Here is a 27,991-nt window from a genome sequence, read left to right on the forward strand (position 1 = left end):
CTGCACCCTGTATCATTTTTTTGCCGCTAGCCAGTGAGAGTGAGCCAAGAGTTAAGCCGGCAATGGCTTCTATAATCTTAGCTTCTCACCTTCTACCAGTTTCACAGGCTGTTTTATTTTCGAAACGGTTTTTTCTACTTCAACCAGAAACCAGTAATCCTTATAAAGAGAACAGAGCTATCTTCTTTTCTAGACCAAATTTTAAGCCATTGAAGGCCATTCTGAATTCTCCTTCACAAACCAAAGCAGCTGATAATGCTAAAGATAATGAGGATGCCTCCACTCTTCGCCAATTCACCAAGGTCACGTGCTGCGCAGGCAAGTCACAGGTGACTCTTGATGGGTTTTTATTTTTTTTGAAGTTGAGCATCTTCTTTTATGTAAAAAGTTTAAAGTTGATGCTCGTTACAATGTAGCATAAGGGGCAATTGCCCCTTAATTTATTTTTTTAAGGATTTTTTATATTAAAATATTAATATAATAGTTTTACAAGGTTAATTTTCTTTTTTAGTTACTAATTGATCCAAGTTTTTTTTTTTTTACTATTGTTTCTATTTTTTTTATATATAAAATTTCTCTTCAAGCTTTAAGTTATTAATTAGTTAAACAAGTAACTTTTTATGCTTTAGAGAAGTTTCTTTCATCTTTTCTATTTGTTTTATTATCTAATTTTAGTTTTATTTCTTTATAATTAGTTATTGAAATTGTTGGGGTTTATAATAATTTATGGGTTTGTTGAATTAATATGTGTATGGGTAATATTATATGCTAATGGATATGAATTGAAATGAGTTTTGATAAATTGATAAGTATTTTGCTATGAATTTCATATAAAAAATGATGGTGATGAATTTACTAGTGATTAAAAATGAAGTACAGGACAACTAAAAAAATTAGGGATATAATAGATAAAAAAAAACATTTAATATTTATGTTTAATCTACTTCTACAAAAACAACAAGTCAGTAAGAACAACATCAATTTGTAACAATCCTTTTAAGCTATGATTTTAGATGTTATGTATTATATGTCAGCATATAATTGTTGTCAAGAACTTTTCTAATCCTTGAAAGATTTAGAAATAGATAAATGAAAGTTTGTTGTATATATTAAGAAAGATATTTTTAATGGGATTAAAAATAAAATCATTATGAAGCAGTTTTAAAATACAAAATATTCTAAAAGAGAACAATTACAATGTAAGTTTTTTTATTTTAAAAATATTTTTAAATTAATTTTACTTGACTTGAGTTGGTATATATATTTCAAATTAATTTCTTTATATAACACACATCTGTATAGCATATAATATCAAATATTTATTAATAATTTCTCCCTTCATTTAAAAAATCATGCCTCCACCACCGTGTTATTTAAATTTAATGCTTGGTGTATCACTCTAATGGTGGTGGTGTCATTATTTGTTCACGAACAGGGTCAGTAAAGTTGCTCGTATCATGTTGGCTGCAAAGCCTATGGAGAATGAGGTGGGAGCACAAGTCTTGCACTGTCATGGCGCTCCTGGATGGATGGATGTTAAGAAGACACAAGAGTTGGCTAAAGGTGCATCATTCTCTTTATGTGAAGTGCTTGGAAAAAAAAACTCTGCTGTCTGCACCATTTGTATTTCTTTCGAAGTTTCCGTTGCAAGAAATCTCAGATAGCTTCTAGGAACTGTGGCGGCTTGCAATAATATATACTGTTTGTCAACTGCTATTAAAAAAAAGCAAATTTTCATGTGCTTAGAATTGCAATTTGCTACGAATTTCTTACTTTCCTATACTGATTTTATCCATTTTTGTTGAGTCTCTTTCATGCCTTTGACAGTTCTTCGTCCAAGTTTCAGATCGTGCCAAGTCAAATCAACGACTTGCACAAGCCGTTGCGCGCTGCCAAATTTCACGATAGCCCCAGTTCTCATCAGCCTATCCCCTTGACAAGTTTTCTTGCGTGGCCTGGACAATCCATCATCCAACCATGTTCGTCAACAATCTGCGTTGTCAATTTTCCTTTGACGAACCTACAGCTGCACAAATCTGCGCTGCTGATTTATCCCCCTGTTGGCATGGCTGCCAACACCCCTAGACACTGTTTTGGACAGCCTGCCGTATTGTGCATCTCTTACACATTTGACACTGTTACAAACCATAAGCTTTTTAAGAAGTATAGTATTAACATGATAGAAATTGGCAGTTAGCAAGTCAGCTGCAAACCATAAGCTTTTTTTTTTTTATCAAAAACTGTCTGATAAACAATTTCTTGTATAGCTTGTAGCATTGACTCTACTTCGGAACCTTCGTTAATTTTGATCACTAATAGTAATTCGTTCATTAAAAGAAAAAAAAATCAATATCGCCATCTTCTTGTGGTTTTCAAGTATTTGAGATAGAAAAAAGAAACATTATTTCAAATACGAAGGGAGGGAAGGAGGTTTTGAGCAAACATTTACTTCCTTTCTTAGACTTTTCAACAGACCATAATTCAAAGGAATTTATTTCGTTGAATGCACAAGGTCGGAGTAATGACGAAGAATACCTTTGACGGTATGAAACAAAAAATGAAGCGAGGGAAAATCTCTATAATGTCCTTGGTAATTACAAGGGAAAAACTCTATCTCCGATGACATAAATGCAATGTACGATGTGAAAATTATCTGCACTCCTTCCTTCTCTATAATCAAACAAAAGAAATTCTTCAACTTTCTTTCATCTTCTCCATTTATAAACTCATATGAGCGATTATTGATGAATATATTGCAAGGCTTATTGGACATAATTACACAGGTCTCCTTACAGACTGAAGTTTTTAATCAAAGCTAAGCACCTGCTTTTTAAAGCCCGTGATCCCCGATGTTGTTGTGCCTGTTTGGTAACGTTGCTGCGGGTAAGGTTCACCCACAGTCACACATAATATCGTTTGATAAGAAAAAAAAAATTACTTTCCACTGGTAGGACCCACTAAAATTCAAGATGAGACCGCAGGTTTTGAAGAAGCAGCATTTGACAGCTTATCGTGGGGCAGGAAGTTGTACAGTGGAGTATGAGCTCTACTGTCAAGTGAATTTTAATTTACTCGCACTGTTCACTAAACTTAAATCAGTTTTTTTTCTTTGAAAAACCAGTGCGAGTGAATTAATTTACTCGCACTGTTCACATGAAAAGTTTAGTTTGTTTTTTTGAAAAACCAGTGCAGTTAAGTGATTTCACTCGCACTATTCACGTGAACGTGAACAATATATTTTTTTTTGTTTTTTTAAAAAATTAGTTTAAAGTGGATTAAATTTACTCGAACTGTAATCTCAATTTTATTCCTGATAATATTTTACCTAATTTTATTGCACGATCAAAAAATCATGAAAACTGTAGTTCTTGTCGAATGAATTTTGTACGTAATGAAATTGTAATTTTTTTTTTTAAAAATTGAGTTTTACTCGAAAAACTAGTATTTAATATTATTTAATAACACTACATAAATTAGAAGAATATTGCATGATGACGTAACATTTGTGGAATTTAATCGCAATTCCAATTATGTTCTTGCCGGCTTCGACCCAGTTAAAAAAAATTCAGTTTTTTTTAATTTTAATTGTGTTTTATTCAAAAAATTAGAAGGAGATCGCTTGATGACGTAACAAAAAATTCAATTTTTGTTGTTGCGTGCTTAAGAAACCATGAAAAATATAGTCATTGTTTGATAGATTTTGTCTGTGATGACATTGCATATAGTTTAATGGAATAATAAAAAATATTTGATATCAATATTATTTATTTAATGATGTAATAATAGTAGTTAAATTTATAATATTTAAATTAAAAATATTTTTTAATTATTTTATAACCTCAATTTGAAAAATATTTTTTTAACCAAACACATTAAACTACTTTTTGTTCAACCTCAATTTCAACCGCAATTTTAACCAAACATATATTTTTCCAAACCAACCTCAACTAAAAGTATTTTTTATAAAATATTTTTTTAAAACTACAACCATAACATCAACCACAATACCAAATACACCTTTAACTTTATGTTTAGTTCTGACCTGCTTTCTGTTCTGAAACTCTGGTCTTGTTTTGGCGCTGTGTTTTTGTGAACCTTTCAAGAGCCTCTCCGGGTTACCTTTTGCTGTGTTCAGGTTTTGTGCAGGCTTGCAAGTATAATTTTCTTGTTTTGTGCTGTCAAGAGGCTCCCCACTTGTATGTAACTCGCTATTTCCTGATTCTTCACTCCTCAGGTTATTACTCATTTCAGGATTCTACTTTTTGCTCGGTCGTGGTGAAAAAGTCATTTGTCGAGTGGCTGTCACTGTAAGTTCATCATTTCTTAATATTTGAACTGACTTTTTTATGATCATCAGCAACATAAGAAATTCAAAACTTTGTGTACAGCTGCTATTTCTAATCCCTAGTTGCTGAATAACTGATGTAGCTTCGTTTTTTTAAGCCATGTGACAGGGTAGGCACCTGTTTCCTAGCCTATTTGGTGACGGAAATTCTCACGTATCAAAAAGAGTTACAAAGGATGAGGAATTCAATCCTGCACCACGGATAAACCTTCTAGCCATCTCCCTCAATCATCTACTTCAAAATAGAGAAATTTGGAACGGGTTTAAAATTATGTTTTTTTAAAATTTAATTTTTATTTGTTTAAATTTGTTTATATATTTTAAATTATTTTAATAGGTTGATGTTATAAATAATTTTTTTAAAACAAATATTATTTAATATATTTTAAATAAAAAACACTTTAAACCATCATAATTCCTACAACACCTTCAAATATTCTTTAAATGTCCAAGCAGGATCCTCGAAGACAAAATCCTGAGTGAGAGCTTATATTTCTTGGAACATCTCCAAAAAGAGCAGTCCACCTCTCAAAATCTCACAACTCAGAGGTAGAAAATCAAAAGCTCAGATGGTATAATCAAAATTCTCCATTCCCCCGCCTCACCCCCCTCTTCGAATCCCAAGTCTATCCCACAGGCCGGGCCCTCTGCGCATAAGCTCAATGATCAAAAGGTAAGACCAACAACAGTTTTTATGCAAGGCAGAGACATCTAACACTGACAAGCAGAGTCAAGTACCTGGATTGATGGATTTGCTGTCAGAAGCAGAGACATGCCAAGAATGCGTCCCTCCAAGTACCCTCCGAGAGGGTTTTCCAAAGACCTTTGGATTTTCCACATTCACTCGTTTGCATTTTAAAGCATGCTTGTTTTGTATCAGTTGGATATTATTGGTTATATTTAGTATTGATTTTATTTATATAAATATATTTAATTTTAATATTTATTAATTATTCAATTAATAAATTTAGAAAAAAATAAAGTACTTGGTATAAAAATATTTTATAAATAAAATTACATAGTTGTTATAATTATAAAATTTTTATTACATCAGAGTATTATTCCTAAATATTTCTGATCAATGCTCTATTACGACCGGATATTAATTAGAGTTGTTGATATTAATACATGTTATATTATTTTCTTTATAAAATAAAGTAGTTGTTGTCATAAGTTTAGTTATGAGGGATATCTATAACTAGTATGTATATGCTTATAAGATGATATGAAAATTCCGTATAGAAAAATCACTCATGATATGAGAATTTCATTAGAGCTATTGAAACTAATACATGTTATGTTATTTTTTTTATTAAATGAAGTAGTTGTTCTCATAAGTTTAGTTGCGAGGAATGTCTATAACTAATATACAGGTGTTTGTCATATGACATAAGAATTTTATAAAAATAGATCATTTGTATTCATGAAAATGCTCACATTACAGTTGTGTTGTTGATAATTAGACTCGAGATTACTAAGTTATCTTATATAAAGGATGTTATATTTTCATTTTACTACACATTGTCCTGACAAAGAGTAACAAACGAGTAAATATTATGTATAATATAAACTACATGGGGTATCTAAGTAATCAAAAGATGATTCATTACCCTGTGCGAATTAAAAAAAATATTTCTTATATTCTCAAATAGTACATGTTGGAAATCCTTATGTTAGGTAGAATGAAATTTGTAAATAATTTCAAATATTATTTAAAGAGTCAATCACTTTGGTGTTGAGAACAAACATGTCGTTATAATATCTAAATTGAAACATTGTTGATGAAATGATAATAATTATATTGGGAAACCGGTCACTGAAAAATTAAGTCAAACCACTTGTAATTTTCATAATATCTGAGAGATAATGACAAGTTACTATACATTGTACTTGATCTTCGAATAAAAATCAATCAATTATTGAATTAATAATAAATTAATTTTTTAATTACTTCAAATCTATTTTAATAAATGAGCCACTTGCCATTTTGGAACAATCAAAATGACACACTTGGGTCGTTGTTGATGACCATTATTGGTGTCACTAGATTCGTTTCATCAAAATCTTCTTTAAGATACTAGTGGTGTTTAGTCAGTTTTGATGTACTGTAATATTTTTTTTATCTCCATCCTATCTCCTATAATATGAACTCATTTTATAATATGTTTTTTAAATATCATAATTTTACACAACAACAAACTTGAATGTCATGTTTTTTAGTTGTAACATGTATAAATTGTATTATTTATTTAAACTATGTTATTTTATTAATATTTTTTCAAAATACCAATAAAAAAATAGCCAAAATATCCAATTTTAAAATGTTTTCTTAACATCAAGGGCATGCTTTTAAAAAACATCAAGCGCATTTCCTCGTAAGACAAATAAAAGAAGTTTTATATAAATCATGAAACATTATTTTAACGTTGAGAAATAAAGAACAATATACGTGCACAAGGGATCAAACAACGGACGAGAGTATTGTTCCGAGTACAATGCTTAATTTTTCTTAGAAAAAAAAATTGTTATTACAGAAAAATGGAAAACTTGAATATACAGAAGCAAGTGTAACTTATTCTGCCTCTCAAGTTATTTAAATTAATGAATGTCATTGTGCATACCCATAATTATTCCCGTTAATCATTCAAAATATTGTTATTCGAGAAAAAAAATCATTTTCTTTTATAAAAAAGATTATTCTATATATATATGACATGAACATTATTTTACTGTGGTGTTTTCTGAAAATCATATATATATAAAAGCTCCATCACCCGACTTTCTAAATTTAAATCTTGTAGTCAACATATAAAAGATTTATTATATTCTCTTGAATACATCAAACTAATATAGAAACGTGTTTTTAAGATTATTTAGAAAAAGAACTTAGTCTTATTAACATACAATCTGATCCGTCCAAAATATTGATAACAAAGTGAAGTCATTTACCAATAAAAAATAAGACAATACAACAAAATTTAGTGTAGAGATAAGAGATGTATATATGTAAAATAACGCAACAAATATCTGGCTTTTCCATAAAAAAATAAATAAAAAAATAACCAAAATTGTACCGCAACCGACCCAGATAATCCAGTACAAACGAGGCACAAGGCCCATAACACAAACTAACCAATCATTTAATCTGCCTTGCATTTGTTTATTCTTTATTTTTTATTTTTGAAAATAGACCTCTCACCCTGCTTTTCCCTCCCTTCATATTTTCACTTCCCCAAATGAACCACCTCACACGCCTCTAACGGCTATCTCTCTCTCTCTCTCTCTCTCTCGAACATAAACTAAAACACTCGAGTCTAAACATCACCGAAAAGGCAAAAACCCTAGAAATTAAAGATCCACGAAATGCAAGACATTTTTGGATCGGTTCGTCGATCCTTAGTGTTTAAATCGACTTCAGGAGGAGGAGGAGAAGATGGAGGATTCAGTGGTTTCGTTGAGAAAATCGGCTCTAGTATTCGCACATCGCGAATCGGCCTCTTCGCCAAGCCTTCAATACCGTCCTTGCCTCCGCCATCTAAAAAAGAAGATGCGCCGCCGATCAGGTGGAGAAAGGGTGAGTTGATTGGATGCGGCGCTTTTGGTAGGGTTTATATGGGGATGAATCTTGATTCTGGAGAACTTCTCGCTGTTAAACAGGTTAATGACTTCAATTGCTATTTTTTTCCTTTGCTTTTTAACAATTACTTGATCAATTATTAATTATTATATTTTATGCAGGTTTCGATTGCAGCCAGTAGTGCTTCTAAGGAGAAAACGCAGGTGAGGGCTGGATTTGAATTTTACTTTTACGTGTACAATTAGTTTCCTTTTCGGTTACTTTTGGCGTATTTTGGTAATTTTAGATGGTTAATTTAATTTTTTGAATTTCTTGGCAATTACAACGTTGAAGTTCTATTTGGCGTGAATTTTGCAAATTGATTTAAGTTGTTTTTTAACTTTTGACTTATAGAAAAGTCATAAATATGTTTGACTGGCTTAAATGAAACATTTGTTACAAAATTGAGTTAAAAAATTGATTTAATTGAAAGTTAAAATTTCTAATTTTTATTTATGGATTCTAACTTATAAAAAGTTGATTTGAGTCTTTTTCATCTAACATACTTCTAATTTAAAGTGATTTCCACTCACTTTTGTTAGGAAAAACTTTTGGATTATGCCTCAAACTAAAAAGTCATGCACACTGACACTTATTACAATATTGCTTTATTATTGTTTTTATTATGTTTTTATCTCAAAACATAGGAAAGCTAACTAAAGCTACAGCTTTTTACCCAGTTCAATCCAGAATTATTCTTGATCAAGTATTCTCATGGTTAATAGAGAAGTTTTTACTTCAAATTTTAAAATAGGCACACATCAGAGAGCTCGAGGAAGAAGTGAAGCTTCTCAAGAATCTTTCGCATCCAAATATTGTTGTGAGTATGATATTTAGCTCTCTTTCATTTTGGTGAGTTTGGCTGGTTATTGGCTTATTTATGTTATTTCCATGTTTGTTAGAGATACCTGGGAACTGCCAGAGAGGATGATTCGTTGAATATTTTATTGGAATTTGTACCGGGTGGATCCATATCATCGTTACTGGGAAAATTTGGATCTTTCCCTGAGTCGGTAAGTGATTTCTAGTTTTGAAATATTAGAATGTCGGTGGTATTTGAAATGCTGATGATGGTCCTATTTAAAATCATTTTATATGCAGGTAATAAGAATGTATACGAAACAGCTGTTGTTGGGATTGGAATACCTTCACAAGAATGGTATTATGCATAGGGACATCAAGGTATTGTGTTGTTGTTATATAAAGTACATTATATTTAGAAAATCCCTCTCTTTCTCCAAAATCTGACACTGAGCATGCTTCGTTTCAGGGGGCAAACATTCTTGTTGATAACAAGGGTTGCATTAAACTTGCTGACTTTGGAGCATCCAAGAAAGTAGTTGAACTGGTATTATTTATATTACTATTTTAAAATCTTTCTTTTCTGGTTGAGTTTCCGTCGGCATCTTTGCTAAGTTGCTATGTTGATTACAGGCTACTATAAATGGTGCCAAGTCAATGAAAGGTACTCCATATTGGATGGCTCCTGAAGTTATTCTCCAGACTGGGCATAGCTTGTAAGAACAATGTTTCAATTTATTCTCCTCATATTTGTCCATTATGTATCTTGACATTAGAGTAGAAGTATGTACATATGTATAATCAAGTTCTCTGTGATTTTTATGACATGGCTAAGGCATAATCTAACAGGTAGCCACTCCTTTCTGCTAAAGAGGATATTATAAGTTCAAATCCTCCCTGACCAACTCAGTAGATTTTTCTTTAAAAAAAAAGTTATGACATGGTCCACCATATGATTTCTTCAAATGGAAGCTCCACACAATCTCATATCATAAAATCATGCAGTGGATTTAAAATGCAAGGATGCAATAATACATAATTGGAATCATAAATAATGTCAAAAAAAATTATACTCACATTTGTGACACGTGGAGTTTTTAGTTGTAGTTTGAAAAACTTAAACAATGTCAGAAGTTGCAAATGAGGAAATTTAATATATATGCTATGCTCTTATGCAGAGTGTGATCTTATTCATTCCTTTAGCGAGGAATTAGATATTTACATATCAAAGTTAGATTTTTTGAATCATAAAAAAAGTGTCAATATAATTTATATTTGAAACGCATGGAGATAATGACCAATATAACTTGTGGATTAGTCAGCATTTGCATAATATGAGGGTATTAAAGTTTTATTTGCAGTTTTATAAAGTTAGAAAAATGTCAGAACTTCCATAAGAGGAAATTAATGATGTATGCCATGCTTTCATGCAGTAGTGTATCGTTGTGCACTTATTCCTTCAGTAGAGAAATAGATTTGTGTGCTAGTCCTAATTCTTCTTCTTTGGACGCCATTGTCTTTGACATTCAATTTCATAGTTCTGCTGATATATGGAGCGTTGGATGCACTGTGATTGAGATGGCCACAGGGAAACCTCCATGGAGTCAACAGTATCAGGAGGTACAGATTTGATGCCATTGACTGATTTCTTTTTTTAATTCTATTAATGTTTAAGAAAATTGACTATAATGTATTGGGTGGTGCATATTGTTTTTTTGATTAGTTTGCAGTCTAAAAACAAGTTTCGGTTTCAGGTTGCTGCTCTCTTCCACATTGGGACAACTAAATCTCATCCTCCAATTCCTGAACATCTATCTATTGAGGCAAAGGATTTCTTGTTAAAATGTCTTCAGGAGTATGTTTCACTTTTATTTATCTCAAGTCCTTCATTTCTCTAGTAATCTTTGTTCTTTTTGAATGAGCCAACATTTTTAGGCAGAAGTGACTCTGTATTTTTCATCAATGAATTCTGAAACATAATTTCTATGAATTGTATTAGATGTATGTCTGTACTAAACTCTTATGTATATACGTGGTGGCAGGGTACCAAACTTAAGGCCTGCTGCATCTGAGTTATTGCAGGTGATTTTGATATGTATATTGTTTATAAAAATTATAAACTAGGCGTAATATTACTCAAATATGCACTTGTAAAAAACATATGCTTGGCAGAAATAACTGGACTTGAAAAGATTTTTCAAATTTTATACTTGAAAAAGAAGTTAATGAGCTGAAGAATGGAGAGAATTAGGTTAGCGGGATGACAAATGTGCGGTTGATTGGAGATAATGATAGGGTATAGAAGATTAAATTTTGGTTGTTTTGAAAATCACCGCAGTAACCTTCATTTATTATCAATTCTTATATTCATGGCTGCTCCTATCACCTGGACAAAATTTATTCAAACTATTTGGTATTGGTTAATTATAGCGAACTAAACACGGTTTAGATTTTATCTCATTGCATCCTTTTCTAAACATGTGCAGCATCCATTTGTCACTGGGGAATATCAGGAAACTCATTCAGTATTCCGCAATTCAGTTAGAGTAAGTGTAGTAAGATGTGCTGGTTTGATTACTGTATTCTGTGACCATCGACTTGTCAATTAATGTGTTTTTTCCTGTTTAGGAATCTGGAAATCTGATAGCTGCGACCGGGTCGAATCTCAAGAGCTCGTAAGCTTTTTAACTTTGTGTATTTTCATTATTATTATTATTATTATGCTATTTTTGACTCTTGAAGATGTATCGATGGCGCAGCATGAACTCTGTGATCAGAAGGTCAACATGTGCAGGATTGAAGGATGTTTGTGAAATGGGTAGTGTGAAGTCCTCAACTGTATATCGTGATAACTTGTCAAGATCAAGATCCTACTGGGGTGCAGCAAATTTTGATGATGACATGTGTCTGATAGATGATAAAGATGATTTTGCGGTTAGTGCATCCACTAGGTTCAAATCTACCTTAGCATCTGCTGATTTAAATAAGGTGATGAACACTTCTTTGTCCAACTATGCGTTTCAGGAGCTTGTATTACCTTTAATGACAGAATTGTTTCTTTAAACCAGAGTGTCAACCCAATGTGCGAACCCTTGGATGACTGGCCATGCAAGTTTGATGAAGATCCATTGTTTAAGAGAAGTGGATATAACTTGTCTTGTAGTCAATCAAACCATGAAGCTATTGATATCCATGAAGCATCCGGTAAGGGACAGAACGACTTCACATTTCCATGTGGGCCAGTGGTACCTGAGGATGATGATGAAGTTACCGAGTCAAAAATTAGAGCATTTTTGGATGAGAAGGTACATTTTTTTTTTTCATGGGCACCAATTAACAATACACTAAAACATGTAGGGAAAGTATTGTAGCAATAAATAGTACTTTCCCCACATGTTTTAGTGTACCCTATAAAAAAAAAATTGTTTTTGGTTTTTTTTTTTAAATTGATATTTTTCCTTGTTTTTTATTATTAGATTTTTTTTTATTGAGTTATTGCACTCTCATAACACGAATCGGAGGTTTACATCTTTAACTAGTCAAAGATGTAATGTAATCAAAATTTTGTTTATGCCTTTCCCTCTTTTGGTAACACTATTCACTGGTATGATGAAATTGTTAATACTTGTTCTTTTAAACTCCACTAGGCTTTAGATTTGAAGAAGCTGCAGACACCTCTATATGAAGAGTTTTACAATAGCACTTTGAATACCATGGGTGCTCCAACTGCAGTTGGAACAGAAAACAGTGAAAATCCTACACATTTACCAAGTTTACCCCCCAAAAGCAGGTCACCCAAACGTTTGCCTAGCAGAAGACTCTCTGCAGTTGTTGATGCTCCCAGCATTGCAAGTCCTGGTCGTCAAACTAATCATGTAGCAAACGAAAGTAGTATACACAATCGAGCTTTGCAGGAAATTCAGCCACCTCAGCTTAGTGAGTGGAAAGAGTTTCTTCATGATGGCCAGCAGGAAACACTTACGTCTAGGTGTGTTTGCCATTATTTGATGCCTGGTTTATCTTAATTTTACTAAAGAATCACATCTGAAATATGTTACCTGAGAATGACATTAGTTTGACTTGCAGTACAAGCTTCTCTGAGAGGCAAAGAAAATGGGAAGAAGAGCTTTATCAAGAACTTGAAAGAAAACGAGGCAAGTTTTAATTTAATATCTTGATTTTAAGACTAAATTTCTATCAGTTTTTTGTTGCTGGGATTGGTCCTATGAACCACCATTGAGGTAAATTTGAGGCTTTCTTTCCTTAGCTGAAGTCTTGGTATTAGAACTTCATCTCATTCTCAAAGTGCCGCATGTATTGACGCTTGAGAAAAGAAATGCTCTTTCTGAAAAAACGTATAACTCTTTCTTGAGTCCTGGACTTTTACCCTTAGGTGATGAAAATGTGAAGATGGTTGGGCGGGCTGCAAGATGAGCAAGTGAATGGATGACCTCCTGTATAATAAGATATGTTTGCATATTGAGCTGAAAATGGTTGGTGGTGTATTTCTCATGAACTTAGTAGCATGACTTGACCTAACCCTTGATAGGTGGATAGTTTTCTAGGGCCCCAGCATTTCATTGCCTTCATGTAACTTGCATATTGATCCTTTTAGTTGAACTTGCTTAGTTATATTGACAAAATGTGTGGACATATTTGCAAACAGATTTCTTTTGCGCAAGAATTATTTGGAAAAACAATGTGGCAAAAGCATGGAAAACGAAAATTTAGAACAATTTACCAGCAAAAAGATCATATGAGACTGCATTTGACACGAGTTCGGCTCTAAACTCATAATTGATACATTTTATTGAGCTCTTTCGGCGGTATGATATTTGAGTGCCTATTGCAGAGCTGCATTTGACTCGAGTTCGGCTCTAAACTCATAATTGATACATTTTATTGGCTCTAAACTCATAATTGATACATTTTATTGAGCTCTTTCGGCGGTATGATATTTGAGTGCCTATTGCAGAGCTGCATTTGACACGAGTTCGGCTCTAAACTCATAATTGATACATTTTATTGAGCTCTTTCAGCGGTATGATATTTGGTTGCCTATTGCAGAGATGATGCGGCAGGCAGGCGTGGGAGGGAAGACATCATCTCCGAAGGATCCAATTCTAATGCAACAGAGAGAGCGGTTACGATTTGCATTTATTGGGAAATAAATGTATGTACATCACTTGCATTTGTCTCTTATTGCCTAATGGAAAAAAGAAACATGTTTTTCCATTGGAAGTTTTTACTGTATCTAGTTATATATCTGGTGAAATGGTGTCTGATAATATATAAGAGGCACTTTGCCACAGGCAACCTTCCACCCATTGTATTACATCCTTGTGGTTCAGTTGATATAAGCAGTATCCTTGTATGCCTTTTCTCCACCTCGTTGAGGTGAATTAAGTTGATGTAAGTTTATCGCGGGATTCAAAACATAGAGAATGAAGTATTTTTTGAGTTTATGTTCAAAAAACATGGAGATGATTAAGTAATGTTTGATGGATATGTCAAGCCACTCAAGCTGGCAGGATGTAGCTTTAATATGTTTTGGTGGTTTGAAGAAACAGTACACTCGTGGCTCGTGAGTATCCATTTTTCTAACCTCCAAGTTGAAGTAAAAGGCTGTAAAAGAAAATTATAATGTTTTGGTCTTTGCTTAGGTAAGGAGCTGTTCAGTAATTACCAGGAATCAGGCTGGTTGTTTGCATATGTTGTTTGCGGCTATGCATCTAACACAAGGCATATGATTATGGTCAATGTATAAAATGATAAAGTGAGGGAAGTGGGGGGCCGGCCGTTCTTTTTTCTCTTCTTTTTAGGATGCTACATGTTGAGTGAGTTTTTGCAGCATCAAAGGTGGTATTTGATTATTGTTTTTGGATAAAAAAGATAAATATAGTAAAGATAAAAATATATTTGGTTAAAAAGATAGATAAAGATATAAAAATAAATATGTTTTGTGTACTTTCAAAGCAGGAGATATAGAAAACACGTGTTTTCAAAGATAATATTTATTATTTTTTTCTTTTAAAATATCATTATAACAAACTTTCAATTCCAAAATTGTTTAACTAAGACATATATATAAAAAAATATTTATTATCATAATTTTAAAATTCAATTCGGGAGTAATTTAAGGCAAAGCTCAAGTCACTAGTCGAGGCTTGGGTCACGGGTAGGGTTGACCCAGGTCAATGCAAAAATAAAAATAAAAATAATTATTATTATAGTTTTAAACCTGATTTGAGAGTCAACTTAAGGCAAGGCTCGGGTCACGAGTGGGGTTGACTGTTGACATGGGTCAACGTAAAAATATTATTATAGTCTTAAAACTCGGCTCATGGATTGACTCGAGGTAAGATCAAGGTCATGTGTCAGAAAGGTCAACATAAAATAAAAATAATTATTATCAAAGTTTTAAAACTTGATTTAGGGTTCAACTCAAGGTAAAGGCTGAATCACGAATTAGAAAGATCAACTTGGGTTAACCCGGGTCAATGTAATAATAAAAATTGTTATTATCATTGTTTTTAAACCTGACTTAGAGGTTGATCATGACAAGGCCTAGTTCACGGATTGAGAGGGTTAACATGAGTTGACTCGAGTCAACATATAGATAAAAATGATTATTATCATAGTTTAAAATTAAATCCAACTTGGAAGTCAACTCAATACAAGGTTTGGGTCACTGGTTGGGAGAGTCAACCTGACTGACCCCGAAAAAAGTTAAAAATAATCAAAATAACCTTATTTTGACCAATTTTTTTCAAAAAAACCAACGAGTTTTTGACCCGTTTTTTTATCTCAGGTTGATTTAAGTTTTTGACCAGCTTAAATGGAATCAATTTTTCCTTTTTTTCTTAAATTCAGACCAATCTAAGTCCTAGGTTAAGTCAGTCTTGATTTTATAACTAGAATTATTATAATATTATTGATTTCAATACCCAATATAAACTAAAGTAAAAAAAATATTTAATTATTTTTTAAAATATACAAATTTGACAACAATATATATTAAGAGTAAAATAATTTTTTATGTTTTTTATGTTTTTTCAACCATAACCAAACATGATACAAAAATAGTTATTCTTGTGCATCATTATAAAATATAATGTTATCTCCTTTTTTTTTTCTATCTTGTTTTTTCTATATTATTTTCATTGTCTTTTAAGTTTCATGAAAATAAACAAAAACTATCTAAAAAAACACAAGTCAAAGTTTCTACATTACCAACTTCCTCTCGTAGGAAATTTAAATAACAAAATCAATTTTACTGATATTGATCTTTGACCGTAATAGAATTTCATCAAACGTTACTCTAGATTTAAACTGTAACTAGTAATTACATAGTTATTTGATTTGTGTTTTGCTGTGGTTGGATAATTTGTTTTGGTAAAAAAAATAAACATGCAAGTTTTTTAAATATATATTTTAAAATTTTAATTATAAATAAAAAAGTACATGCATGTATTTAATTAAAAAATGATAAAATTTACAATCAGATTACTTCTGCATGAAAATATCATTTCTTTTTAGTATATTAATAATGCTACCCTGTTGATAGAGAGTGATAAAAAGCCGTTTGAAATGCTGATTTCAAATTCTATCCCATTTTTAGGGCAAGCTAATTCAATTCCTGCTCTCTTTTTCCACCCACCCACCAAAATAGTAATGGCATCAAAACCCATTCAAAGTTAGGATTTTTTTGTCTTCTCCTTGCTAAAAATAGGCCACCAGGGTCATTGTCATTTCTTCACATGTGTATGTATTTCTCAATCTCAAGGTTGGCCCTGCGAGCTTAAGTTTCTATTTGTTTTTATATTTTAAAAATGTTTTTAAATAAAATTAATTTTTTTTATTTCAAATTAATATTTTTTTAGTATTTTTAAATAAATAATATTTTAAAAAACAATACAATTTTAAACAGTAACGAGAGTCTCCACGGTCCATTCGTTTCACAAGGTTGCCAAAACAGCTCCACGCATGATTAGACGGCAACTAATGCCACCGGGCCACGATGTCTCCCCTCGCTTTGTACGAGTTTTAAATGGGCGACATGTTTTTTAGTCAAAAAATGACGATTTTCAAGGTACCAGGGATTTGAATTTTTTAGACCAATCAAATTAATTAGAGGACGCCGACAGCCAAAATTTGGAACGAGAAAACTAGGCCGAGATTTGTGGGAGCCGAGCCCTAGTTTCTACTGTTCAAGCTCCCAACTTAATCAAGGTCTTTGACTTCATTCATTTTCTTTTATGTGCAAGGAGACTCGATCCAGCCGGAATTCTGTAGATGGAAATACTATGTTACTGAATAATTATTCTTTCAATTTCTGAATAATTGTTTGAGTTCTGTAATTTTAAGAGTAAAATCGTATAGCGCATTCTCCAAGAGAAAAAAAAGTAACATGTAATGATTTCTAAAAATCTTGATAATTATACAAAAAGAAAAAAGTGCTCTTAAAATGCTTACCAAACAGCACTGTCTCGATTTCCCAAATAAAGCCTATCAATTCTGAGAAGAGAAGTACTATCAATACTTGGGGGAGGAAAACAAATGATGGCAAGAGGAACCCTAATCAAATTTATTGAAAAGGGGCAGATTTCAGTGTTTTCTTTTTTCACAATGTCAATGCTTTCGTAAGTGCTAACATGCATGTTTCACGATATGTATGCTGCCAAAGCCGGCCTCCATAGGATCATGAGTTTGGCAAGGAATTTATTCTTTTTTTTCTTTTTCTTGTGTAATTCAAAGGATAATGAACCTGCCCTTGAATTTTTTATGGCCGCCTGCCCTTGAATTCCTCATGTTTCCCATTGTAAGTACATGAAATTGAACCTGTCTTGCCTTAGTCTCCCATCAAAAGAATCATTCAAGATTTAAGAATCTGTAAGAATTCCTCTTGTTTCCCCATCAAAATCCAATGTAATCTACTACTACCTGTTTTATCAGGTGTAAGTGGTTGGTGAGGTCAAAAGTTAATGATCAAAGGAAGGCCCTTTTCCTATAGCATTTATTAATGATTTTTTCTCCTGTTTTTGCATGGAGGTGGTGAGGTTTTTGCCGAACCCAACCGCCCACCCTTGAAAGGAAAAGCCAACTTTTTTGGTTGAATGGGAGGAGACTAATTAAAGTGCTTGAAAAGATGTTTTGTTGGGTGAGTTGTTCATGTCTTCTCTCTCTTTTTTGCGGTAAAAAGTAAACCCCTAGACGTGAAAGACCGGAATTCTGGGAGATCAAACATGATCACTTAAAGGAAGAGTGAAAATATCGATCGGACACAGGACTACTTGCATGAAAAAGAAGAATACGTGAAGGATAAAAGGAAGAGTTCTTAATTTTCATTGTTTATGTGCTTTCTTTGTAGGTTCAATAATATGCCAATCTTGATCCTATATAAAAATACTCTTACGTACATATTCTGTAGAGATCATAAGAAAAATCTACTTCAAATCTATAAATGAAGGACTCATAATTGGCAGCATTTCCATGCATATATGGTAACATCAAATTAAAAGAACAAAAAATCTAATTAATTAGCCACTCGTTTTTCAATAATTAAGTTCATTAACATCTTATGATGGCTTGAATTACACAAGTTATAGCCTTCCTCTTATTCTAATCAATTTCTCACACTTTACATTAATGACAAATCATTAACAAGGGAAACCGGCTTAGATGGGACCATAATCACAAATTAATTGAGTGTGCTAGTAGTGAAATTCACCTTATTAATTATGATTCTCATCCACCATGCATGTTATTCATGTCTACTGCAAGGATTCAATTCCTGCTGGGCTTCTCAAATAATTGAGACAAATACCAACTAATCAACTATAAACAGCTAAATTTGACTGGGAGCGCACAGCTACAGCAGCTATTGAATATTTATAATTTTATTAAGACAAGTACTAACTAATTAACTCTAGCTAGACTGCTAAATTAGATTGCAAAGCACACAGCTACACAACAATTGTTTATTAATTAGTTGAATGTTCATAATTTTATTGAGACAAGTACTAACTAATTAACTCTAGAAAGTTAAATTTGACTGCGAGTACACTGCTACACAGCTATTGTTTATTAGTTGAATGTTCGTAATTTTATGGAGACATCAGACAAGTACTAACTAATTAACTATAGACAACTAAATTTGACTAAGAGCCAACTACTGTTTATTAATTGAATGTTTGTAGTTTTATTGAGACAAATACAGACTAAACTAATTAGCCCTAGGCAGTTAAATTTAACTGCTAGCACACAGCTACACAACTACTTAGTTGCGTAAGCAATAAAATTACAAACAAATTAATTAATTCCTGGACTCTGTGATTTGTATATGTGCTATAGGAGACGGACGTCGACGGTAATTAAACATGAAGAGTACCAAACTTAATTATTTTTCTCGAAAGAAAGCTAGTGATTCTGTTGAATATTCTCAAAAAAGAGATGGGTATCTTTATCTTTACTTTCCTTTTCTGTCCATAAAAAAGATATCGGTGCCCCCACTTTTCCTTACCAAAAAGCACAGAAATAAATTCTCTGTTTCGTTCCTAATTAATATTTAAGGCATGCAGGAACGAGTATTATTAATAAAATATGTAGGGGTTTCAACACGGCTTTCAGCACTACTGTAACTGGCGAGCGCCGTTGCCAGCCAATTGAAAAGAAATCGAATGGATAAGCACATAGAAACTCTAGTGGTCGTAATTCAAAACCAGCGTTATGGACCCCTTCAATGACTCATAATAATAATAGCCCTTATCTTATTTTAGGTAAACCTTCTTTGGCAAGTCCAAGAAGCAGCACTTCTTTCTCAAAGGCAACATGCATGACCGACCTAGCTCTCGCCATAGTCTCACATTCAACCACAAGACTTTCACTGTGAAGCCGACTGTTTGGGGAGGAGGGGATTTGAATTTGAATTTAAGGAAAGGGACAACTGTGTGTGTGGTGGGCGACATGGATGGCCATTTGATGAAAGGATCTATCAGCTAGCTAGGATATTGTTCATCCAATATTGCTTTATATTTATGTGGAGTGCAGCATTTTCTCCCTGTACAAAAAGAGATGTGACGAAAGAGTTTTACGACCACAAGTATATTCTTATGGTGTTTGATTTAAGAAAAAACAATCTCTCAAGTATGGTGATGAGAATTCAATCGTATTGAATATCTGAGCTTAATATTGAGGCTGGCCACCAGTGATGATCAGTTTTTCCTTTTCCTGTGTACACGTTCTTCTTAATGCACGACGTATATTTTGTGTGGACACAGCACATATGATTTATTTTCTTCTTCTTCTTTAATTTGTCTATTCCAGGCGTTGTTGTGATTGATTTGCTCTTGCTTTTAACATTTTATACACTGCTATTTAATCATGCGTTCAAGCTAGTGATGTGTGTGTGTGTGTGTGTGTGTGTACTGTGTGTGTAGTATCAAGTGTGTGTGTGTGCAGTGCAAAGAATGGTGTTGAGCTCATATTTTGCACTCCAACCTAACCTAGAGGTTTGGTGTAAAGATGAACAATAGATCAGTAGATGTATTGCTCTCCTATTTATATAAAAATAAAATAAAAACTGAAGAAATAAAAACCATCTCTCGTCTGTTAATCTGACGGTTCAGTGTGTGTACATCAATTCAAATGGCTGCCATTCAAGTTTGTTACCACTTACCATCAACATACTGTTGTACGGTGACCCAAGAGTTCGTGGACACCACTTGTTTATACATCTAATCTCAGTGTTTTAAGAGAAATTAATTCTCAGATTAATTCATTACTTTTTCACAAATCCTCAATTAAAACCCTAAACTAATAAAATATATGTCAATAGGTCCTTCAATTATAAACACTCCTCCTCAATTTGACTCGTTTTATCTATCCATATTAATATATATTTTTCAGTCATTTCATATAATATAACGAAATATTTTCTAGTCAGTGGTTTGTTTGTTTTTTTTCAACAGAATCAATTATGAAAAGAAAAATTACTGACGATCAATATTCCGATAGACGAATTTCATCGGTAAAAAATTTACCGATAAATTATATGTCTTACACGGACAGAATGATTCTGTTGATAAAACTATTTAATAGTATAGTAATTCTCTATGAAACAATAATAAAAATTTCATATAGAATGAATCAGTTGAAAAATATATGATTGATAAAATTAATTTATTCACGATGAAATTAATTAAGGATCTCGTGACATGGTAAGCATGAAAAGATTATGAGATTGATAAATATTCGTGCGTCTCATGTAATAATTCTTTGATTATTCGATCTCTCTCTTTTTTTTCCTTTATTGGACAGAAGAAACACAAAAGAGGGCCTGCTGTGTTATCCATATCCAAAGACGAATGAACCAGTCAGTTTTTTTGGCGTTGTCTCTTGCTGGGACTGGTTTTATTTTTGCAAAAGCTTGAGTGAATTTTGGAGTGCGATCTGTGGTGGGTGGATGTTGATGGGTGGCTTTTGTTGGTGACGTCGCCATGTTTATGTAGACCCACCACAAATGCTAATTAATAAAAAGCCAAATAATATAAAATTATTTATGGAGTTTCATTTAATAAATTAAATTCCTAGTTTAACTAACATGATTTCTTAACTTCTTAATTACTTAAAATATAAACATAACAGTACTTAATTAAATATAATAATTTAAGATCGCAAAATCTATCCAAACTGTAGACCAAAAAGAAGATTTGAAAAGTCAAAAGGAGGTCCAAGACCTTGACACAAAGCTTCTTCATGACAAATGGCCTTTGGAGATTTTGTTTTAGCGAAGAAGGTGGGGGGAGCTCAACTCGGGCTTTGATTGCAAAGGAAAAGCCAACCCTTTCAAGTCCTTAGCTACCAAGAAATCAATAATTAAAAAGCCAGCAAGATCGGTCACTTCTTTCAGCTATCGATCTGTCCTCAACAGTATTAATTAATTATTTCATGTTTATATATATATATTGAATTTATCGCTAATGCCGCAGCCTTACTGGTCTCCTATGGATCATTTCAATTTTAATTCGATGGCCGTTCTGTGGATATGGTTCACTTGGAGAAAAGAATCCTGTAACTATGCACAGCCTTTATATATATATATATATATATATGCGTGTGTAACTCCACCATTCCCACGTGAGATCCTTATATTTGAAGGACCATCTTGCAATTTATGCTTTTTGACTTTTCCAGCACTTAGTTTTCTTATACCCATGCAGCTCCTTCTCCCGTTTCTATTTTATTCTCTTACAAAAATGTATCTTCTCTGAATTTTAACACGTGCGTTTCATTCAACATATATATATATATAGAAAAGGGAAAGACCACACTTCTTGGTTTTATTTACTGGAGATAACTAGGACCGGTTTAAATTAACGTGTATATATACGGCCGGAATAACTTTTTTCTCTTTGCCTTCACGTAGTTTTTAGCAATGAAACTCACTGTTTTTTTGGCCCCCAGATTTTAAATTAGTTTCAAGTTTTGTGAAAAAATATTAATTAAATCAGAGGTCCGTTTTTACTGGTAAAAAGTCTACATGATATATCCAGAGTTTAGAGAGCAATCTAGCAAGAACGAGAGGAAAAAATTAAAGAAGAACTAATATAATCATTAATTAAAAGCTTCAATGGCTTTGTTGTTTTATTTATTAAAATTTGTACATAATCCTAGATATATAAATATCTACCATTTGTTTTATCATTTAAATAAATTATATTAAAAAATAATTTGTGTAGGTATAGAGATCGACAGTACTAATGTTTTATTAACAAATGTTTTTAGTTAGTTTTTTTATATAATTGAAAATTAAAAAAGAAGCTAATATTAGATATAAACCTGCATGCATAAGATTTGAAGAAAAGATTAAAACATAACGTTAAACAATCTTCTTTTTTTCTGAACAACATATGATTAATTGTTCAATATCTGAAAGATGTTTAATTTCCTTTTTTTTTATTTACATAAAAAAGTCACAAAAACACATGACCAATTTAAATTTTCATTTTTTGTAAACATGACTCTAGGTACAAGAAAAATTATATTGCGTGGGACTAAACAACAACGACGATATAATAATAATAATAACAGGGTGTCACTTCGACAATAATTCTAAATTAGATCATTAATAATTGAAAATAAATTGAGAATAATTATGATTTTCATTCAAAATTTCTACGAAATTTGATATGTCAACTTGTAAATGATAAAATATATAATTAAATCGTGTGAATTTTAAATAACAGCCTTCCATTAAAAAAAAAATAGTCACTTGTATAAGAACTTTTATATGAGATTTTTGTTTATATAATATAATTCTAAGAATAATATTACGAAATATTTAGCAGCTGAATTATTAAGCAGCAACATCTGTACGTACTCTCTTTTGTGATACTTTGCTTATAATTCTTTCCGAATATGTTTTTCTTTTCTTTTAAGACTTTGATTCATTAAACGGTGAAGTTTTGAAAAATGAGAAGAGGACGTGTTAAATTCAGGACCATATTCCTTATTTACTTCAGCGTATATAAGCACCACAAAGAGAATCATCCTGATCTTTTATCGTACTTGTTTGTTTTTATATATGATGATAGGGATATTTTTGCACAATATTACTCTGAAACAATTAATAAACGTGATGATATTATTACCTTATAATATATTTAACCATGCACATTCTCGTGTTATCTTACCATTATTTTTTATTTTAATTCTTAAAAAAATATATATATGGGATAATTAGAGTGGTTAATTTTCTTTAGAGCAGACATCACCCCCCGACATGCAACTGTGGAAAGGATGCAGATGCAAGATGATCCCATGTAGAACTAAGTGAATTACTCTCATGTTTCAGTAATTGATCATGATATGGAAAACTATGTGAGATTTTGCTTAAAATCAGCATTTTACTTGAATTTCAGTAACAAGGTGCACGGTGACTTCAAGGTGTTGTAAAATATCTTCATATTGTTACCAATAACGTGACTTTTGATTATTTTTTTTAATTGCATAGCAAAATTATTAACATTTTGAAATTTCACGAGAAAAAAAATATTTTGACCAATTGTGTTGTTATTTTTTTTAAAAAAAAAAAACTCCCCCAGCCTGCACTTTATCTTTTCGCTGCCCTGTGGCCGTGTAGTACACTTTGCTTTGCCGCTGTGTTTTCACTTTCATTCATTCAACTTGTGATGCAGGCAACACTTAGAAGAGTTTACTTTGTTTGTTTTTATGCGAAGATCTTGTCAGGCGGTTATAACGTACGGATTCACACTGTACCACACAGACACGTATTGCCGATCGTGATTCGTCTCCGAAGGGGATAAGACGCCGTCTAATAACAGCACGGGTTTATGAAGTCGGAAGATGGAGCAGAACTCCTTATGCTCAACTGCTGCCCTTCTCCGTTGGGAACCAATCACTGAATTCTCTAAACGTCAATTCCCGTTAATTAGTTCTTGGAGACGGAACTTAAAATTAAATTCATTATCGGGAACTTTTTTAGGTGTATAAAAAAAATATACACGTAGATTGATAATAATACATTTTATACAAATTAAATAATGTGTTATTTGTTTTATCCATGCACTTCCTGAGCTAACTCATTTCGTTACCAACAGCGCTAAAAGATAATATAATTACGTAAAAAATATTTTAAAATATTAAAAAAATTGAAAAGAAAAACATAATTATTAAACTCAGTGGAATATATATCTTAAGTCGCAGATTTAATAAGTTAAGTCATGAAACTTGAGTCAATCTAATATATTATTGTTTTAATATTAAAAAAATATCATCTTGATTTTTTTTAAAGTCAGTTTTTACCGGTTCATTCATATAGCATTTGGACTCGTCAAGTCAATTAGCTCATGTTGGGGTAAAAACCAGTTTAATAAAAATATATTTATTTAACCTAGAAGAGTCTATGACCTGAGTTGTAAGTTTAGAGGGTTAAACTGTAAAGCTTAAATTAGTTCAATTAATATATCATCGTTTTAATATTAAAAAAATATATTATTTTTGGATACTTCAAACTGGCTATACCTTGTTACAATTCTTACAAGATTTAATTTAAGATGCAAGCAGGACAAGATATCAAGCATGGAGGTTTCAAAATTAAATAGCAAGGGCAAATTAAATAATAAAATCAAATAATTCCCTGTAACCTTTATATTTTTTTTACTTTCTATTTTTTTTTAACAACCCGCAGAGTTTGCGCCATGAGTAAATTATTATATCTATATTAGAATTAAGAAGGAAATATATCTTTACCAACGAGACTAATAAAATATAAATGTGTTAATTAAAAAAAAAAAAGTATTATGAGTTGTCGTTGCTTTTCTTCTCCATGTTGTCTTAAAGTCATTGAAATGGACAGTAGATTGCCACTTCGGTAGTAAAATGTTTCGGTGGAAAAAATAATATTAAATTGCCGTTTGATTTTGTATTTTTTAAAAATATTTTTTTAAAAAATTAATTTTTATTTTATTTTTTATTTACTTTAAATTAAGTTTTTTTTGTAGTATTTTTACATCCTTTTAATTACTAATATCAAAAATAATTTTTAAAAAATTAAAAAAATAAATTTTAATATATTTTTTTAAAAAAATACTTTAAGAAATTAACAATTAACTAGCAAACAACATCTAAATAGATGATGGAGCAGCCATTTATGCGACCATATATAGTACATGGGTGATACAGCATGCACATGGAAAAAAATTAATGTTTCGATGATTCAACCATACAAAGTTGACTGAATTCCTGGATGGAGCACTTGTAACCCATTGTGACAGTAGGAAACACCTTAATTGTATGCATTTTAATTCTATGCTTCATCATGGTAGCATTAAGTTTACTTAGTTATTAATCTCTGTCTTCGCCATGCTCGTACGTACAGAGAAAGAGTAATTTTCTCCTCTCTCAAACTTGCTTTGTGCGCTGAGAAACACAAAAATCATCTTGGAGTGGCGATAATAACTACCTGCTAGAACCATGTTATGGATGTTTACAGGTTAACTCATGAGAAGAAAAGAAAAAAAAGCTTCCATTCGCAAAAGGTGAGGGAACAAAAAGGGGAAGGGACAAACTAAAAATTGAGAATTTGACTATTATAATTAAGAGATCCAAAATAAAAATGTTATAATGTAGCCACCCAAAAAGGCTCCCAGTTTAACAATCCTTTGTTCTCTACTTCGCCTTCTTTGCACCTTCTTGGTCTTTGAAACTCCTCCGTTCCAGGTTCAGTATCAATGTCCGAATCATCACTTCCCACCTCTTCTTCAAAGGACGCAACATTTCCTTCCCCAACATCACAGTCATCTACATCATAATCCATGTCATTTTCAATCTCATCTTCTTTGTTATTGCCTTTATTTTCTTCAGTGGAGGCTACGCCTATTAAGTCAAAAACAGAAGAGGAATCTTTGACAAAGCTTAATCGAAGGCGGCCATCCTTTCTTTCAGCATGTAAGCAAGTGTGTCTTGATGGAGCCTCGACGGCTCTGATTATCAACCTTCCATCTTCGCGGTGGGGCCTAACTTGTAGAGATTTTGATCCACGCATCGTTGTCAATGGAGGTGGAAAACTACGAGAGTTCGCTTTCTTAGCTCCCAAAAGTCGATGCGATTTCTGTTGCTCCCTTGCTGGAGAATTTCCTACTCTTGAGTCTGATGAAGACAGTGAGAAAATGCTGCTTTCAATGATATCACTTCCACTTTCGCTACCTAAATTCTCCGTACATAATTCCAGGCTCTTTTCACTGAGCACTGAAGAGGAACGATTAAATAGAGGATGGACGTATATATTTTCTTTCTCCATTGATTCTTTGGGACCTTCAGGACTGGTGGATAGAGCTTGGAGGAAGCTCCAGCCACCCAAATCAGGATTTGAAGATGTGTGCTTATCATGAAGGAAGCTACTTTTGTGGCTAGTTTCCTCGTAGTGGGATTTGTCACTGACTTCTTTGGTGTCAGAATTTAACAAAAAAGGCTTTAAGGCCAGTTCAAGGGATTGGGAGAAGTTAGGATTTGGTGAAGATAATCTAAGTCTTAGTGTTCTTGACTCAACAATAGGGGACTCGAGGCAAGACTGCAAACCCTGGCAGACCATAGTTGCCATTGCATAAGCTAGCTATACGAGTTTTATCGCAGATACAAACAAGAAGTTGCAGGAAACCCGCCAAGAATAAATGGATGCAGAGCAAAGACAGAAGAGTTTAGGCTTTGGGGGGTTTAGAGGTTCTTAATTGTTTGCGAAGAGAAAGAGAAGAGGGGAGATGATACTGAACATGAGGGATAACTGAGGCGTGGGGTGTGAATTTGTAGTCTCCAAAAGGCGCCAGGAGGTACAGTGGACAGAGGTGGGGAGGGGACTTTTTAGGCCACTTGAAATATAACAAATCTTAATGATTTGCCACACTGAAAAAGAGAGGAGAGAAATAAAAAAGTGGTGGGTGTGTAGGAGGGAGAAGGTGGGGGTCTTTAAAGTTTAAAGACGAGGAACTAATCGTTGGTTTTGACTTGTAAGTGGGTTTTTTCCGATTTATTTGTATGATTATGCAATGAGACTCGAATTTAAGACCTCTATCCTTCTTGTTTTTGTGATAATACCACTCAAGTATATAAGCTCACTAGTAACATGATGCGATGTAACAATGACTCCAAAAATTACCTGTTTTTCTATTCCCTTTTATTTCCTTCCAAAAGAAAGCCAACAAAAAAAGCTACGAAACAAAGGATTCTCTCAAATATTTCTTGATACTTTGATGGCGATTGGTTTTCCCGTCCTTGTTTTTTTCTTCTTAAAATGTATTTTATCAGGACAGAAACCACACTATCCTTTCTTTTATAGATGGTGATTCATGTCTTGATGAGGGTCAAAACCTAAGTTGATTGCATTCTCGGTGAATACAAGCAGAAGAAAACATCAGCACAAACCCTTTGAGATTTGAAGCTAAAGTGTGAAATTACATAAACGCTCATGATCCATGCCGACCAGATATGTAAAATTGATCAAAATCCTGAACTTTCCCTGATTTAGACCAGCAGAACTAGCAACAAAATCATGCCCGACAGCAAAATGAAGACAATAATATTTTCACCTTTAAAAAAATCAATGCTTGGTTTGAGTGGCATTGAGAATCCGTGCTTCGTGGATCAATAATTCTGTTTCATGTACGGGAAAAAGAATACAAGAAGAGGGGCAGTAGAGTTAGGGCAACCGGCCT

At 32.6% G+C, this 27,991-nt stretch overlaps 3 protein-coding genes across 4 annotated transcripts; 2 read left to right on the top strand and 1 right to left on the bottom strand.

Moving 5' to 3' along the window:
• The first annotated feature begins 133 nt into the window (after positions 1–133).
• LOC7457858 (uncharacterized) lies at positions 134–1,772 on the top strand. The gene is made up of 2 exons (XM_024606558.2): positions 134–329; positions 1,436–1,772. Exons 1-2 carry the CDS (start codon positions 256–258, stop codon positions 1,662–1,664), a joined length of 303 nt encoding a protein of 100 aa, XP_024462326.2. The 5' UTR covers positions 134–255; the 3' UTR covers positions 1,665–1,772.
• Positions 1,773–7,570: 5,798 nt separating this feature from the next.
• On the top strand, positions 7,571–14,310 carry LOC7493681 (mitogen-activated protein kinase kinase kinase NPK1). Of its 2 annotated transcripts, none has more exons than XM_024606649.2 (17): positions 7,571–8,002; positions 8,084–8,125; positions 8,716–8,781; positions 8,864–8,974; positions 9,063–9,143; positions 9,232–9,309; positions 9,396–9,478; positions 10,301–10,382; positions 10,517–10,617; positions 10,805–10,844; positions 11,249–11,308; positions 11,391–11,437; positions 11,522–11,750; positions 11,831–12,067; positions 12,410–12,750; positions 12,837–12,916; positions 13,830–14,310. In XM_024606649.2, the coding sequence occupies exons 1-17, from the start codon at positions 7,709–7,711 to the stop codon at positions 13,931–13,933; spliced, it is 2,076 nt and encodes a 691-aa protein (XP_024462417.2). In that variant the 5' UTR covers positions 7,571–7,708; the 3' UTR covers positions 13,934–14,310. The 2 variants fall into 2 exon arrangements, with proteins under 2 accessions (XP_024462417.2, XP_024462418.2); XM_024606650.2 differs by having other exon boundaries at positions 7,572–8,002; positions 12,849–12,916.
• Positions 14,311–25,790: 11,480 nt separating this feature from the next.
• On the bottom strand, positions 25,791–27,313 carry LOC7493682 (protein FANTASTIC FOUR 3). Its single transcript, XM_002312481.4, has one exon. It carries the CDS (start codon positions 26,881–26,883, stop codon positions 25,903–25,905), a length of 981 nt encoding a protein of 326 aa, XP_002312517.1. The 5' UTR covers positions 26,884–27,313; the 3' UTR covers positions 25,791–25,902.
• Between the last annotated feature and the right edge of the window lie 678 nt (positions 27,314–27,991).

The sequence above is a fragment of the Populus trichocarpa genome, chromosome 8, assembly GCF_000002775.5.
Source record: "Populus trichocarpa isolate Nisqually-1 chromosome 8, P.trichocarpa_v4.1, whole genome shotgun sequence".
Lineage (NCBI taxonomy): Eukaryota > Viridiplantae > Streptophyta > Magnoliopsida > Malpighiales > Salicaceae > Populus > Populus trichocarpa.